General features: G+C 39.8%; 1 protein-coding gene across 4 annotated transcripts in view; it reads left to right on the top strand.

Annotated features, from left to right (window-relative positions):
* Positions 1-277: 277 nt before the first annotated feature.
* The window catches only part of LOC125883547 (leucine-rich repeat LGI family member 2-like), a 73,512-nt gene continuing 57,975 nt past the window's right edge, over positions 278-15,814 (top strand). For 2 of the 4 annotated variants that reach the window (XM_049567903.1, XM_049567904.1), the window contains exons 1-7: positions 4,835-7,424; positions 8,230-10,195; positions 10,313-10,476; positions 10,559-10,782; positions 11,432-11,561; positions 11,652-11,752; positions 12,112-12,776. In XM_049567903.1, the coding sequence (XP_049423860.1) occupies positions 8,248-10,195; positions 10,313-10,476; positions 10,559-10,782; positions 11,432-11,561; positions 11,652-11,752; positions 12,112-12,337 (2,793 nt within the window). In that variant the 5' untranslated portion in view covers positions 4,835-7,424; positions 8,230-8,247 and the 3' untranslated portion in view covers positions 12,338-12,776. Of the gene's footprint in view, positions 653-868; positions 941-1,882; positions 1,955-2,751; positions 2,824-3,161; positions 3,234-3,404; positions 3,575-3,762; positions 3,928-4,018; positions 7,425-8,229; positions 10,196-10,312; positions 10,477-10,558; positions 10,783-11,431; positions 11,562-11,651; positions 11,753-12,111; positions 12,777-15,814 lie in introns of those variants that run through there. The other 2 variants (XM_049567905.1, XM_049567902.1) reach the window with 2 other exon arrangements.

Genomic DNA, 15,814 nt, shown 5'->3' with positions numbered 1-15,814 from the left:
TAGGTGAGAAATTACGTCAAAATCGGCACCAGCTTGTGCATGTGTACACAACTGACGTCATTAGAAATTTATTTTGGAAATCTATATATGTATATACAAGCCTGACCACACGCGCTAATACAAAAAAACTAGTCTGTATTTTCGTAAATGCCACCTTTATTTAAATAACCATGTTTGAAGCGCGTCTTTGAAAGCAGCATTACTGTATATGACATGTTCAGGTGATCTGTGGCCACAAGCAGCCTAATACCGCCTTATCCCCGATGTATGGCGCATGGTTGTTTAACCAACAGTTACCCGACTGGAGCTCTGCCTTAATAAATAATGAAAGTGGACGGAGGGGAGCTGCAGCTGATTTGCTGATGTCAGGGAGCCAGTGCAGCATTTCATGGTGCAGGGTGTAAACGCGCGGTGCCATCTGCCTCGATCGGTGCTCTCAGAAAAAGCTCACACATGCACGCCCGGCAAGAAAGATGCTGCCAACTCTCAAGATTTGGGCATTGTTTTCCGTGTCGCTTTGTTTCCTGTCTCAACCGGGTCATTTAAAGAAGGTTTTCCGATGTCCTTCAACATGCAGCTGCTCCAGGGAGTCCATCATTTGCGTCGGGTCCTCCTATGTCCCAAGGATTAGCCTCAACGACATCAGCTCTCTGTGAGTACCTCTAAATATACTGTTTTTATTTAACATTCAGGCTTATCACATACCAGTTGTCCCTTGCTGTATTTTTTTTTATAATGTGCACAGTCTTAATAAGAGCTGATGTTGAAATGCATTGCAGTCCATTCCATTTTCTCTGACTGATCACTTTTCAGCATTTTCATTTGCTCTGGTGGCTTTATGATCAGCGTTTCTGCCTCTTCCTTTCAGGAGTATCGTCAATGGGACTTTCTCCGAGGTCAAAGAGGCAATGTTTGCCCACATGCCATCCCTCCAGCTACTGTAAGAGCACTTCAGCTGCATATCACTCCTCTGGGTTGTGCGATTTTTAGGAGCTTCCCTAACCTTGTAGCAAAGGATCCCGTGCAGACAAATGAATTCCAAAACAAACTGCTGACTTTCAAAACTTAGATGTGTCTTTAATGTGGGTGTTTGCCCTGACAAACTCACCTGGCTGTGCACGACTAAGCTGCAGCACATGCAAAACCCTAATCATTACATATAAAACTATAATCTAGTGATGCACACATATGGCCAGCATCAAACTTTCTGCTGTGCCTTACTTTAATACACATACATTAAAGTCTGTTTGCTGAAAGCAATTAGCGGGGGGAGGTTGTAAAAGGCTGGACACCTGAAAAGCTTTCAGTGCCATATTGTACTTACCAGAGCCATCAATCTCCTTTGTTACTCCACGAGTGATGGCTGTGATGCCAGCAGAAGCAAAGGCGTGGCAGATACAGGGAACCAAATCATAACACACAGGATGATTTAAAGCTAAACATGTTGTGGTGGCTGCTGCCATAGCTTTGTTTTTTAGTGTGTTCTGTATTTCCCCCCACTATTCCCCTTAAAATTGACTGTTTCCCAATTGTCTTTTACACGTGTTACATCTTGATACAGAAGGGGTTATGTTTAAGTTCAAGTAGGAACACTATTTTTGCATAGAGTTTGTTTGGCAAGTTGTGTTTGTCTTGACATTTACCAGGACCACTAGTGTACTGACATTGAGATAGAGGCCATGAATCATAATTATAGTGATATAATTACTCATCCCACGTTCGACTTCACATGTCAGCTGTAAGAGCTGGGCTGAGAGCTTTCTGATCACTGAATGCTGAATCACATCTGAGAAACTTCATTGTGTTTTTCAGACAGAGGCTTTAACAGTGCATTGTGTTGGCAGCCAGCATCTGTTAATGTGAATTTCATTTTTCATGACAGGCTTTTGAATTCCAATTCTCTAACAACTGTAAGGGATGATGCATTCTCAGGCCTTCCACATCTGGAGTATCTGTAAGTATTTCTTTCTTCTTCTTTTTTTTTTTTAAATCAAAGACATTCAGTGAATCAGTGCAATAAAAAAAACACGTGTACAACATTAATTTATTCAGTTATAACTGGATACAGCCGCACACTTCAGTCTGACATCGTAAAATAGTCTTCCAGGAGTGTCAGTATGGACAAGAGGTTACTGTATGTGGTTGGATGTTGGTCTTTCAGAGGGTGAATGAGGCAGGAAAGTATCGATCGTACGCCCTCTGGTGGTTCAAAGACTCTTCACCCATTTGCCCACAAACAATTTCCAAATAAATGAATAATAATAATGATACGATTCTGAACCACTATTGTTGCTGGCATCACAGGCAGTTTGGAAAATAGTGTGTTTATTTATGTTCATAACAATCCTCAAGCCTGATTGAACTGAAATTTGCCATATTTGTTAACGAAAAATATGTACTCTATTCACCAATACAGTATCTACAATATCCTGAAAGCCAAAGCCTTGTAAATAACAAATCATTTTTTTCAGCACGTATAGATGGTATTGGTAGTTTTTACACAACTGTGTCAAGTTATTTTTTTCATAAAAGTCAAAGTGATTCTTTCTGAGACAAGAAAACCCCGAAAATGACTCGATCACTTTCACTTTCCGTTGACAAACACATGCTAACTGTGTTCATAGTATGTGTATGACTACTTTTTCTTTCATATTTTTTGAGGATTACTGCAGTCGCGTACAGCATTATTCATTTTAAAAAGGTGTAGTATTTTTATCGCTTATAACTAACATGCTTTGTTATCTTCCACAGGTTCATTGAGAGTAATAAGATTGAGACTGCAGCCAAATATGCCTTCAGAGGACTCAGGGACTTGACACACTTGTATGTTCAAACCTTTAAAATCATTCTCAACATTGTTAAAATGTTTAATTTGTAAGATTTATTTGCTAAAATGATTTTGATGTATAGAAATTTGACTATTTTAAGTGATGCAAACTAGGTCACTGTTTCATTAGGAAGAAGGGTAACAGTGACAAACATTAATGGAGATATATCAGAATTATATCAAGTTTTTTATGTCAGAGTTGTCCAGACCTTCAAATATTACTTTGACTTCTACACAATAAATGTGAATCATGTTTTTTTATTTTCCTGTAATGGAGTTGTGATATTCTAAATAGGTGCAATTTTCTGTATTGATTCATTGCTGTTGCTTCTAGGTCTTTGGCAAACAACAACATTAAAGCATTGCCCAGGGATCTCTTCATCGACTTGGACTCACTGATAGAGCTGTAAGTGTTGGAAAAGTATGCAAATAGTGCCCTCTGCTTTCCTTTTCATGATCTGAAAATGAAAATGTATCCAAGTTTCCAAGCAAAATTCTTCCTTGTCCTTTTTCCTGGTGCCTTCTTGCTTGTTTGCTTTGTTTATCTGCCCTGATATACAGTACTCCTCTCCTGCAGGGACCTGCGAGGCAATGCCTTTGAGTGTGACTGCCGTGCCAAGTGGCTGATGACGTGGCTGAAGAACACCAATGCCACAGTGTCAGATGTCGTGTGTGCTGGACCGGAGGACATGAAGGACAAGCGGCTCAATGATATGACCAGTCTGCACAACGAATGCATCTCAACGGGTGAGAAACACCTGAGCCAGCTGGCCTTGTCTCTGTTCTAGCTGGCATCAGTATCACGTGACTCAACCGGGTCATCCAAAGAAGTGTAAAGAAAAGATGTAGTTTTCTTTGGTCATTCTTTTAATGGGGCTTTGCTTTTAGAATTTTTGTTTTGTAGAAAATGAAAATCAGAATTTGCCTTTCCACAGATTTTGTCCTCCATCAGTCTGTGGCATCTGAGTCTCTGTCTGTTGACACATTCAGCTATAAGAATGATGTCTATGTGACCATTGCTGCCCCGAGTGCAGAGAGTTGTATGGTTTTCCAATGGGACCACATAGAAATGAACTTCAGGACTTATGATAACATCACAGGTACAGCAATCCCCAGACAAACTGTTTCAGAATACCATGGTTGAGTTTTACATGTTATACACCTGTTCGTTTCCTTTTCCTTGACTTCTAGGTCAATCTATTGTGGGGTGCAAGTCAGTTGTCATCCAGGACCAAGTCTTTGTCATCGTGGCCCAGCTCTTTGGTGGTTCCCACATCTACAAGTTTGATGAAGACCAAAGCAGGTTCAGCAAGTTCCAGGACATTGAGGTGTCCAAGATCTCCAAGCCCAATGACATCGAGGCATTCCAGATTGGCTCGGACTGGTTCTTTGTGATTGCTGACAGCTCCAAGGCGGGCCTGTCCACCCTCTACAAGTGGAACGATAAGGGCTTTTATTCATACCAGTCGCTACATGAGTGGTACCGCGACACAGATGCAGAGTTCTTGGACTTAGATGGGAAGGCCCACCTTATCCTGGCAAGCCGCTCACAGGTGCCTGTGATCTACCAGTGGAGCCGCAGCAACCAGAAGTTTGTCCTGCAGGGTGAGATCCCCAACATGGAGGATGTTGTAGCTGTAAAGCACTTCCGGATCAAGGAAGAACTCTACCTGGCTATGACACGCTATATCGGTGACTCTAAAATTCTACGTTGGGGTGCCAAACAGTTTGCGGAGATCCAGGCCTTACCCTCACGAGGCTCCATGATTCTTCAGCCGTTCTCTTTCAAAGAGCGTTACTACCTGGCCCTCGGGAGTGATTACACCTTTTCACAGATCTACCTGTGGGATGATGAAAACAAACTCTTTGACCGCTTCAAGGAGGTGTATATCCAGGCACCACGCTCCTTCACTGTGGTTTCCACTGACCGCAGGGACTTCATCTTCACCTCTAGCTTCAAGGGAAACACACAGATCTTTGAGCACATCATCATTGACTTGAGCTTGTGAGGGGTTGTGCTTTGTTGCCCTTCCTGCAATCGAACGTCTTCCACTAAAAAGATCCATTTGTGAAGGGAAAAAAAAGGACCAGAACAGACTTAACAAACTGTTAAATATCAATTCCTCCATATCTATCTGTCAAAAGTAAGAGCTGGGTCAAGTGGCATTTGGGATCCTTTTAGTTTGTAGGGTTTCTTGACTATTTTTCAATGGCCTTGGCCTATCATCTGTTCACATGGTCTCTCAGACTTTCAGAGACCCTACTATTTTGCATAGACTGAGAGGGGGAGTCAAGAGGGTGCGCAGTTGTACAAGGAGGCTGGTATTCTTCTAGAAATCCTGCTGATATTCCTGAGGGCATAAATATGAAATACAATTTTATCTATTTGGACAAATACACTTCAGTTTAATCTCCTGTGCTCGTGGTTTTATGCCCAAAAAATATACTACAGGACCCGAGTGAAAAATCATATTACCAATATTGTTTCTCATTTAGGGCATGTAACAGGTGTGGTTGCTCATCTATGTGCCACTTACCCCATGTCTCCATACCGTGTGGTAATGTACAGTTTGTTGCCTTATCTGCACTGGGGTTCTGTGTTCTGATGGGCCCACAGTGCCTCCCTCTGGCCGTGATAAAGTATCACACCCCTTTGCTTTTTCCATACAGGGAATGTCTTGAAAGCACAAACCTTTAATTATCGTAGCTGAGACCCCAGCCCTTAGAGTGTAGTTGTTACGTGGAAAATGTTACTGTAGGTGCTATAGATTATACTGCGTACAGTAAAAAATGAAGATGTGGTTTGTTGTTTTAGAAGGTGAAATATTCAGGACCGGATATAGCTAATGCCTTTTTAGACTAACAAATGTGAATGGAGGAACCTTTTAGTCCAGAGGAACTATAGGTGGCAGATAGGAGCTCTTTTTATCCATTTAATGTTTAGGTGATGTCAGGGAAATTAAACCTACTTACAAGTTTGAAAAAATAACCACAGTTGTTTGACTGACATAATTAACTTTTCTTTTTAGACTATGACTAACAAAAAGTCTCTTCACCGCAGAAGTCAGTGGATTCAAATATCCAAATCTGATAAAAGGACATATTTGCTTTTGTCAAAAAAATGAAGGCAACAAAACGTTGATGTAAATATATTCACCCAAGTTGAGAGGCTTTTTCTGTCTGTCATTCTGTTCTTACTAATACTGAATGTTGACTTACAAGCGACAAAATGTACATTAAATTAAAAAAAATGGACTGCAATGCCACTACCTGTTTGTCACACGGAAACCTAAACAGATCTTTGCACTTACTTAAAAAGAAATAAATCGTTATTGCAGCTTGCAAGAGCATGACATTCAAAAAAGGGTGTTTGCCAAATTCTTTTTAGATGAACCTAACAAACTCAGAAGTCTTAAAGTGCGTCTACTTATTACGTGAATGGTATTGTAATTTAAAACAAAACAAAACAAAAAAAAAAAACCATAATGGAATATGCAAGCTTGACAAAATGCAGATTCTTTTATATGATTTTGTTTGAAGCATATTGAATGTTACTCTCAAAATATACTGTAAATCTAATCATTTGAGTATCAAAATAAATGTGTAAAAGTATGATTGTAACAAGTGTTTTATCATTCATTGGAAAATTTCTTATACTTCCTTAACAAAGGCCATAGGGATTGTAAAGCTGCACCAATCAATATTTTTATGTTGATGCGAGTATGTTAATGTGAAAGAGGTCACTCATCATAACAAAATCCACAGTACATTAAAACGATGGCAGGCCCTCTCAGTTCTATTGAGCATTTTGGTGTCTTTCAGCATTTGTTTTGGTTTTATGGACAGCAGCTTTACTATTTGGGTTCAGTTTTGCTGCTGTTTTTAGCCCAAAAGAAAAAAAAAGCCACTGTACACTGCCTGCCCAGCATTTATCAATACACACAATATGATGTCACCATTTCATATGCTGGGGCTACTAAGATGGCCCTGTCCCCTCTGAAATCAACCCCAGTCCGACTTAACCACCACAATACTACTTTATACACAATCATCACATGTGTGTGTCTATATTACAGAGTTACATAATTTGTCTTTCTCCAATGAAATGGCGCACTCCAGTACAAAACAGTTGATACCCTGCCAACTCAGCAGGCTTCGTATCTACATTGTATGTGTTCAGCTGTGACGAACCACTCCATCAGAATGTCAGAGTCTCCTGCAAAGCATCATACACCTTTAGACTTTGAACTCTTACCAGATGACCTTGTTTTTCTAACTGAACAAGAAAAGGTCCTTCAACTCCTGAGGAATATGTCAGTGAGCATACTGTAGTACTGGACTTTGGTGACTGAACAGTCAGAGAACAACTCACAGAGAGTGAAATGGGCATGTCCCTCCATTTTCTGTGGAAACGCAACCCATCTCTCCCAGCAAGTCACATCCAACCTGTGGCTGTAAATGGGAGGAGCGACAGAGACAGAGAGAGGGGCAGAATGAGAAAACGCGGCGTCAGAGTGACAGACAGAAACACAGAAAAAGCACAGCATGTTAAGTTTTGGTAGATATAAATACTACTGCATCAGACAGCGTCAACATTGTAAGTACATCTTTCTATAATCCTCTAATATTTACCTAAAATGGTATTGTGAAATAATCAGCATTGCTTTAGAGAAGTACATTTATATTGCTTTACTGTTATTCATAATCCATCCTTAGGGGTATATGATATCATAATGAACGTTTGTTAGGTAACAGTATTTCATCCATGTACCTACTACAACCAAAAATAATATTCATAGACATGTCACAGCTGTGCACAATCAAAGTTTCTATTCTGGTTTCTGGCCTGAATGAGGAAGTTCAAAGTCTAAAACAGTCAATGACGGCAAGGTGTGGCACTTGTTGTGCAATTGCAGGTAAAAACTATGAAATCATTGGCATTGACAACTGTAGAATTCAGGACCAGTGCTCACTCGACTGTATTTGTTTCCAAATGAAATTACTGCTCAACCTGATGTTCAGCAAATATAGGTGAATTTTCAAGTGGTAGGATGAAATTATTTTGCGTACATATCAGTATTTGGCTGAGGGGTTTGTAAATCTCAACCTTGGTGATTTATGTCACCTCTTTTTCAGCAGTACTGTATGTAGCCATGTCGAGGCTTTCTGATTAAGTTGCCCTCAGTTTTGGGTTATCCATCTTCTGTACCCACCTAAATACAATGGTAGTAAATGGAATTTGGTTTGTGCTTCTTAAAGCACTGACAAATTACACTTGAAAATGAAATAAATATCATGAACCCTTAATTCCAATGAGAGCTTTTGGCTACTTGTCAGAAGTTTAAAATGGCACCAAATGTGACAGTAACATCATCATTTTGTCTTCTTTTTTTTTTTTACAGTTCCTCTGAAGTAAAGAAATGAGTATCTTTCAAATTCCATCAATCCATCTCTCCACACAATTCCAAGTCCCAGTCCCCCCAACAGAAACACATCCCATAATACAGTGTATTATTAACAACAATCTCAAGAAGCTCAAAAAAATACTTAAGGACAACAACGTTAATGACGTTTACCCATGCCAAGAGAGGAATGATTACATAACCCCACTGACTGCTGCTGTTGTAAGTCACAACAGAGATATTTTTACTTTCCTTTTGCAACAAGGTGCAGACCCAAACAAGGCTTCCCAAAATAACTTTACACCTTTGCATTATGTCTCAATATCCAAAGCACCACTCCTTTTTGTGGAGAAACTGCTTGAAGCAAAAGCTAATCCAAATGGATCGAGTGCCAGACAACGATTCACACCACTGCAAGCTGCTGCCATCAGTGACAGGGATGATGTCATGAAAGTGCTCATATCTGCTGGTGCACCGATACCACTGTTGCCTGTCACTGATCCTGAGCACAATATTCACAATGAAAAAATATCTCAGATGGTTCATAACCTTGCATCAAATGGAAATAGGTTTTGCTCCAAGATCAGATATTTTTTGGATGTGGCAATTGCAGTGCGAGGGAAACCGCTCGAAGAAGTGTTCAAAACTTTTCACAGTCACATGCTGCTCGAGGATCCCCAGAACCATCTTGCAATGATTGAAGTACTCTTTAATGTAAATGGGCTGGATGCAGAAAAATACCGGCAGGCAAGTATCAAATGGCTGAAGGACACTGGAAACCTGAACTCTTACATTGCAGGTGCAGTCAGTCGTTTCCCAAATATTCCCCAGGATTATGTCATTCACACAGTTTCCAGTTTACATGCAGTTTTCTGCACAGTGGAAGACATAACAAATGAGCAGGCTTTGGCTATAATCCCCCATCTACTGAAACAGCTTGGCTCAAATAAGAGACATGATACATGTCAACTTGCCCTGCAAACACTATATGTGATAACACAGAAGACAAGAGACACAAATGGCTGGGATCCCAACTTTATTGATAAATTATGCCAAACAGTTGCTCCTTTTATAAAGGACCAGCACTTCTCTGACGCCAGAGTCTTCACATACGGCGTATTTGCAAACTTACTGTCAGTTAAACATGCGGCCAACATCTTTCCATCAGTGGGGATAACTTCAGTACCTGAGGACATACTAACATCTGCAGACATGAAAATGAATGACAAGCTGAAAGAGGTGCTCAGACGACTGAAAGATCACGTCAGCAAACCAAACTCAGAATGTGAAGACTCTAAAGCATCACCTGGATCCAAGAGAAAGAAGAAAAAGAAGAAGAAAAAGAGGGGAAAGACAGAAAAGCAAGAAGACACGAACAATGAAGTTTGCACTGCCACAACTGATCAAACAGCAGCTCCTATTATGGACTCAACTTCAAATCTGCAGCCATTCCACATCAGCACCACCATGTCATCAATAAAACACAAATGGCTACAAATCAGCAAGAGGTGGAGAGGACAACTGGAAAAACTTCTGAGCACTGATGACAGTAAAGTCACCAGAGTTGGGAGCATGAGTTATGTGAACGATGCAGAGTTCCGCATAGCAAAGGGAAGTGATGGCACTGAAGTTTTCTTGGGGCTGAGAGATGACGGCACTGAAGTTGCTATTAAGAGAATGACTAAATGCAACTATCAGGAGCTGAAGAATGAAGAAGGATTCCTGCGACTTCCAGAGCTGGATCATCCATCTATTGTACGATACATTGACTTTGCAGAAGATGAGAACTTTGGATATCTTGGTCTTCAACTGTGTGAATACACCCTGGAAGAATACATAAAAAATAAATCTGATTGGCTGCTGAGGAAGAGTCTTGTGTATCAGGTCCTTGACAGTTTAAAGGTGCTTCATTGTCAAAGTCCTCCAATTCTCCACCGGGATCTCAAACCACAGAATGTTTTGATCGGTAAGACAAGTTCAAAGTATACTGAAATGATGGACTCCACTGTCTGAAATTCAGGAAAAATCATTGTTATTGTACTTAATTTGTTTGTTGAGCTTATCCCCCTGATTTGTTCTACAGATGTTAACAGGAGGGCAAGATTAGCTGATTTTGGCATAAGTAGACGTTTAGCCAAAGGCCAAACAACTTATCGCACAGGCAGTGCAGGAACAAGATGCTGGATGGCCAAGGAAACTTTGGCAGACGATGGTGACATACCTTACAAGTCGAACACTGATATACAGGTCAGTTTTTCTGCTACACAAACTTCATTAATGGCTTTGTGAAAAATACTTCCCTAACTGGTAAAATGTTTTTATTTTTAAGGTGGCAGGGATGCTCACTTATTATATCCTCTCTGGAGGACACCATCCTTTCGGTGACAAAACTCATAAATGTGAGAACAACATTGATGAGGGGAAGTACAGTTTGGACCATGTTCAAGATGTGGTAGCAAAAGATCTTATTGAGGGGATGATCCATGAAGAACCAAAGAACAGACCTAAAGTGGAGGAATGCTTGAGTCATCCCTTCTTCTGGACCTCTGAAAGGTTAGAAAGAAATGGAAATTGATCGTCAGTCATTGGTAGTTCTACAACTTTGGTCCAGAGTGAAATACTGTATTTCTACATTTACTGGATAGAGTGGAACCAAATTTGGTACAAACATTCATGGTTCCTAGGTGATGCACCTTTTTATCCTGAACCAAAAATGTCAACCTCAGACAGTTTCATGTCTTTTGCATGTCTTTGTGGTCTCTATGCAATAAAGTGTGCAAGCTGGGACAATGCCCACTAACAGTCTTTTCTCAAAAGCATTCATGGTGATTCACTGAGTTGTACATACAAGAAGTAATGGAAGTAGAGTCGTGATGTGACGAACGAAACAAGACTGAGAGTCTAACATGATGTCCATGGCTCTGTGAAGTCGTTCTTAAAGGCACACAGAGGTGCTTTCAGCTAAATGGTATCATCAGCATGCTAAACTACTAGTTTAATTACATGTAGTTTACGACTCCTCAGCACTGGAAATAATTTACCTAAAGTCAGTTTCTTCTTCTTCAATTGCTGTTATTTCCCTGTCGACTAATTCCATGGCTTCTCTATACCACAATTGTTTTATCAGTATGATATGACAAAATGGTTTACCTTGTTTATATTTTGTCAAACATGCACTCAAAATGTATATTTTATTTTTCAGGAAAGTTGAATACTTGAGAAAGATTGGAAACAGGAAGGAGGTTGAAAACTGTCGAAATGCTGACCAGGAACTGATCTCTTCACTGGAAAAATGTGCTGAGGATGGATCCTTCAAACAGTGGAAAGATAAGGTGACCGCAACATAACAACTTCATTCTTCATTTGGAACCTAACTAGTTTGTATTCCTGAGGTCCACTTCATTATCTGTTTGGCATTACAGTTTCCACCAGAGTTGCTCCAGAAGATGGATGGCAAGAAGAAACCCTATCCTGCAAACACACTGGGATTACTGCGCTGCATACGAAACCTCCATGAGCACTAGTAAGTCAGTTTTGCAGTTGTAATATTTCATTCCCCTGAGCTCCACAAACAAAATCCCATTCACCTTCATTGTATTGAGCTGAAGGCAGATAAAAGTCAGAAAATATGCTCTGAAGACTGAGCTTTTGTCATTTTGACAAGTTGTAGTTGTTGGTGTTGTTGCCCCACTGTTTCACTGATACCTTGGTGTGAGTTTAATCATGATTCTGAATTAAATGTCCAGCTTTTTATCTCCTTTGATACCAAAAGAGATCAATTAGATTAGATCATGGATGTCATTCTCATTAGATGACTGTCAAATATTTGTAAGCCGGGTGTTCATTATTACTTTATGTTAAAATATTCCTTTTTGCTTGCAGTGAGGAAGATGCAGCCCAAGTTGATGTGATGGAGATGTTTCCTGATCTCTTTGGATGTGTTTACAAGTTTGCCAAGACCCGAGGGTGGAATTCAGAGACACCCTTAAAGCAAATGTTTCAAAGAGAAGACATCACCACCAGCTTCACAAAGCTGTCCATAAGTCCTGAGGAGCATCTGACTGTCCCAGTTCAAGAGTCTCTTCCCAGTGACTTGAAGTTAAGTTGAAATCAGAAAGGAAATCCACAGTTGCCACTAATGACCTTAACAATGGCTACTTTCTATTCAAGTGTCCCACTTAAGTGATGTGCGTGAACCATCATGAACTACACCAGGATGCTGAAACTGAGGCAGCTAAATGGAACTCAACCATCATTCATTTTGTTATTTACATCTGTGTTTTCTTCTACTGTGACGTGTCAACACGACCTATGTGAAATAAGAATGCAAGGTTGGCATGTGTATTGTACATAAATGCTCACAGTAATAGTAAGTTTGTTAAGTTTTGGTTTCTGGTTGGACCCCAAAGCAGAGATGGATTTCATTTTCGTTTCTTGAGCTGGTCTTGACTGCACTTCAAATAGGGGCACGAGCTCACCTGGGAGAGCAGGCGCCTCATGTACAAAGGCTGTGTCCTTGCCACAGCAGCAACATGCCATGATACTGGGTTTGTATATATTGTGTTACCCTATGGACTTTGTTTAGGAGTTTTCTCTTTGTGTTCTTTGTTTCATGTTATGCATTAATTTTTAATCTGCTTCCTGTTTTATTTTGTAAAATCTCTCCGTATCTGGTTTTACTTCCTGTCTTTGTGTGTTTTAGCGCCTGTTTTCTGTCACACCTGTCTCGTTAGTCTTTCCCTGTTCCTAGAGTATTCCCTTCACACTTGTTCTGTATTCGTCTTGTTTTCTCTACCCAAGTGTTCCCCTCCACACCCTTGTTAGCCAGTCATAATTTACCTCCTTTTGCCCATGTCGTCCGAATCCAGCTGTCTCGTTCTCGTGATTAGTTTTTTGTGTATATATATATATATATATATATATATATATACCTGTGTGTTATTTGTCAGTTCGTCTGTGCTCCTCCCATGTTCATCCCGAGTTCATCCCTGTGTTTTTCTTGTGCTCGTCCCTGTTGTCGAGCACAAGTCCACGTTCATTTGGACTTTCAGTTACCCGCTGAATCTGGATGGGGTGTTTTTTTCCAGCTGTATTAAAGCTTGCATTTTGCACATTTATGTCATCAGTTGGAGATCAAGACTTAGCTTTCAAGATAACCTACTGTCTTACTTTGTTAATTTTATTTCTCTAACAAAAGAAATTGGTCTAATATTCCTTTATGCTTCAACAATCAGACATGGTTCCCATTGAACAGCCATGTTTGTTTTTGTTTTTTTTTTTAAAAATCACTACGACAATATGAATAACTGTTCATGCTGTAAAATCACATTATTGCGTTACTTTAACTTTGCTCCCGGATGGCAGGCAATCCAACAACAACCAGTCCTAACATGCATGGCATGGAATACTTGAATGCACTGGAGTGGGAGGAACAAGAGACAAAAAAAGACTACACTGAGGCAGACAGTGCTGAGCTCAGAGTTAGCCGTCCTGATGCCACATGGGATCCTGGATGTAGATTTTTGAAAGATCATTCATATTCAAAGAAGACATTATACTTCAAATGTGTAAGTTATTATTATAAGTATTGTCATTATTATTGTTATTATTATTATTATTATTATAAGTATTGTTATGATTATCATTACCATTATAAGTATTATTATCATTATTATAGGTATTTTTATTATTATCATTATCATTATTATTATAAGTATTCTTCTTCTTCTTATTATTATTATTTTATTTTACTCTTTCCACAATCTAAGTTCTAAACCTAAGGAAGTTGAGGTTTAGCTTCTAGCCTGCATGCGTAAGTAGGAACGAGGGCAAGATGTACTTAAACATTCTTCCAAATTAGTCCATTATTAATGCTCATTTGGACTTAGTCTCTTAGTTACGATTGTGCTGAAGGAAACTTATTATGCCTGTGCATGTAGCCACAACCTGACAAGATGAAACAAGTGTCTGTGGATGGGGGGAGGGGTGTCAGCAGTGTTAGTTTATGTGTTTTTTAAAACTTCAATGGTTTAAGATTTGATGACATCAGCAATGGTCAATGTCATAATGTTCATGTGTTTAAGAGTCTTTGGACAAGAGCTATAGTGTTATACCACGCATTCAGCATTTTGGAAGTGGCAAATGTTTGAATCACCACACTTTCGAAAACCGGCAGTGCTTGGCAGTGATACAAGCTGGAAGTTCCAGCCGAGAAACTGAAACTTAAATGGGAAAAAAGGCTTCTCTCTTTTTTCTTAAAAGAAAACTGAAAGTACCTCCTCTTTGGCTTTGACTAAAATAAAGATGAGACGAGATGTGTCTTGCAGCAGCACTGGTTACATCATATCCTAAAGCCACATGACCCTGCTCACCTAGTATGTGTGTGTTCCCCATTGGCTGATTTGTATATGTACTACTTCCTAACTACTGAAACAGGATTCCATGTCTTGATTAAATACCTGAAAAAGGTTCAGACATGAGTGAAGAAGAGATAACCTGCACCATGTGTCAGGCGTGTCGCAAATTTATAAAAATGCTCTTCATATCCAGATTTATTTGGGCTGGTAAGAGAACAAAACACTTAAATTAAGTCAGGATGAGGGAGGATTATCTCTGCCCAATTTCAGAGACTTTATCTTTGCAGCACGACTACAATTCTTAGTATTTGCATCCTGCCCTCAGTCCTGCGCTAAATGATGTAGAAAGCAATATAGAGACTTCTTAAATCCATGCAGCATTAGGAGACAAAGGGAACAAACTGCATCATAACAGAAATAATGAAATTATTAAGCAAACATTGAGCATCTGGCGCAAAATTGTAAATGAGTATAACATGAAGAGAGACATCAAAATCTTAACTTGGCCTGCACTACACCAACAGCTTCATCCCAGGAATCACTGACATGGGATTCAGACAATAGTCAGGTAAGGGCATTACAGCAATGCGTACATTGCCTCAAGGGAATCAGTTCAAGCGACTTGTTTGTAGTGATCAAGATGGCACCTCTCTCCACTGATGTTTCACTGAGTTGACCACCTCTCAAAGGCACAATGTTGTTCAGCTTCACTCCCTCTGAAATCAACCCCAGTCCTACATTACCACCATAATACAAAGTGCTACTTTATACACTGTCATCAGATGTGCATGTCTTTATTACAGAGTTACATGCTCCAGTATTAAACAGCTGATACCCTGCCAAGTTCAGCAGACTTCATATTCACATTGTATGTGCTGAGTTTGGCTGTGTTGGTTTGACGGACGGTTTTATCAGAATGTCACATTCACAGCAGAATTATACAACTGTGGACGCTGAACCATGGTTTCAGAATTTATCTTTACAGTTATGTACGTTTATATCAGTCTATCAAGTAGCAGATTACTATTATGGAAAAGCTTATTGTTCTTTTCAGAATAGTGGTTGTTTAACCAAATTGTTAAAACGCAAACCCTAACTAAAATCATTTTTAGTCTCCTTAAATGATTGGCCTGCACATGATAACAACTGGAGTCACTCAGATGAGCATATCAACATTGGTGTCAACCCACATCCTCTCATGTATGGACTTTGGAGACTGGACAGTTGGA

The sequence above is a fragment of the Epinephelus fuscoguttatus genome, linkage group LG23, assembly GCF_011397635.1.
Source record: "Epinephelus fuscoguttatus linkage group LG23, E.fuscoguttatus.final_Chr_v1".
Classification (NCBI taxonomy): domain Eukaryota; kingdom Metazoa; phylum Chordata; class Actinopteri; order Perciformes; family Serranidae; genus Epinephelus; species Epinephelus fuscoguttatus.
The sequence above is the reverse complement of the archived record's forward strand: the minus strand, read 5'-3'. Positions and strand labels throughout refer to the sequence as shown.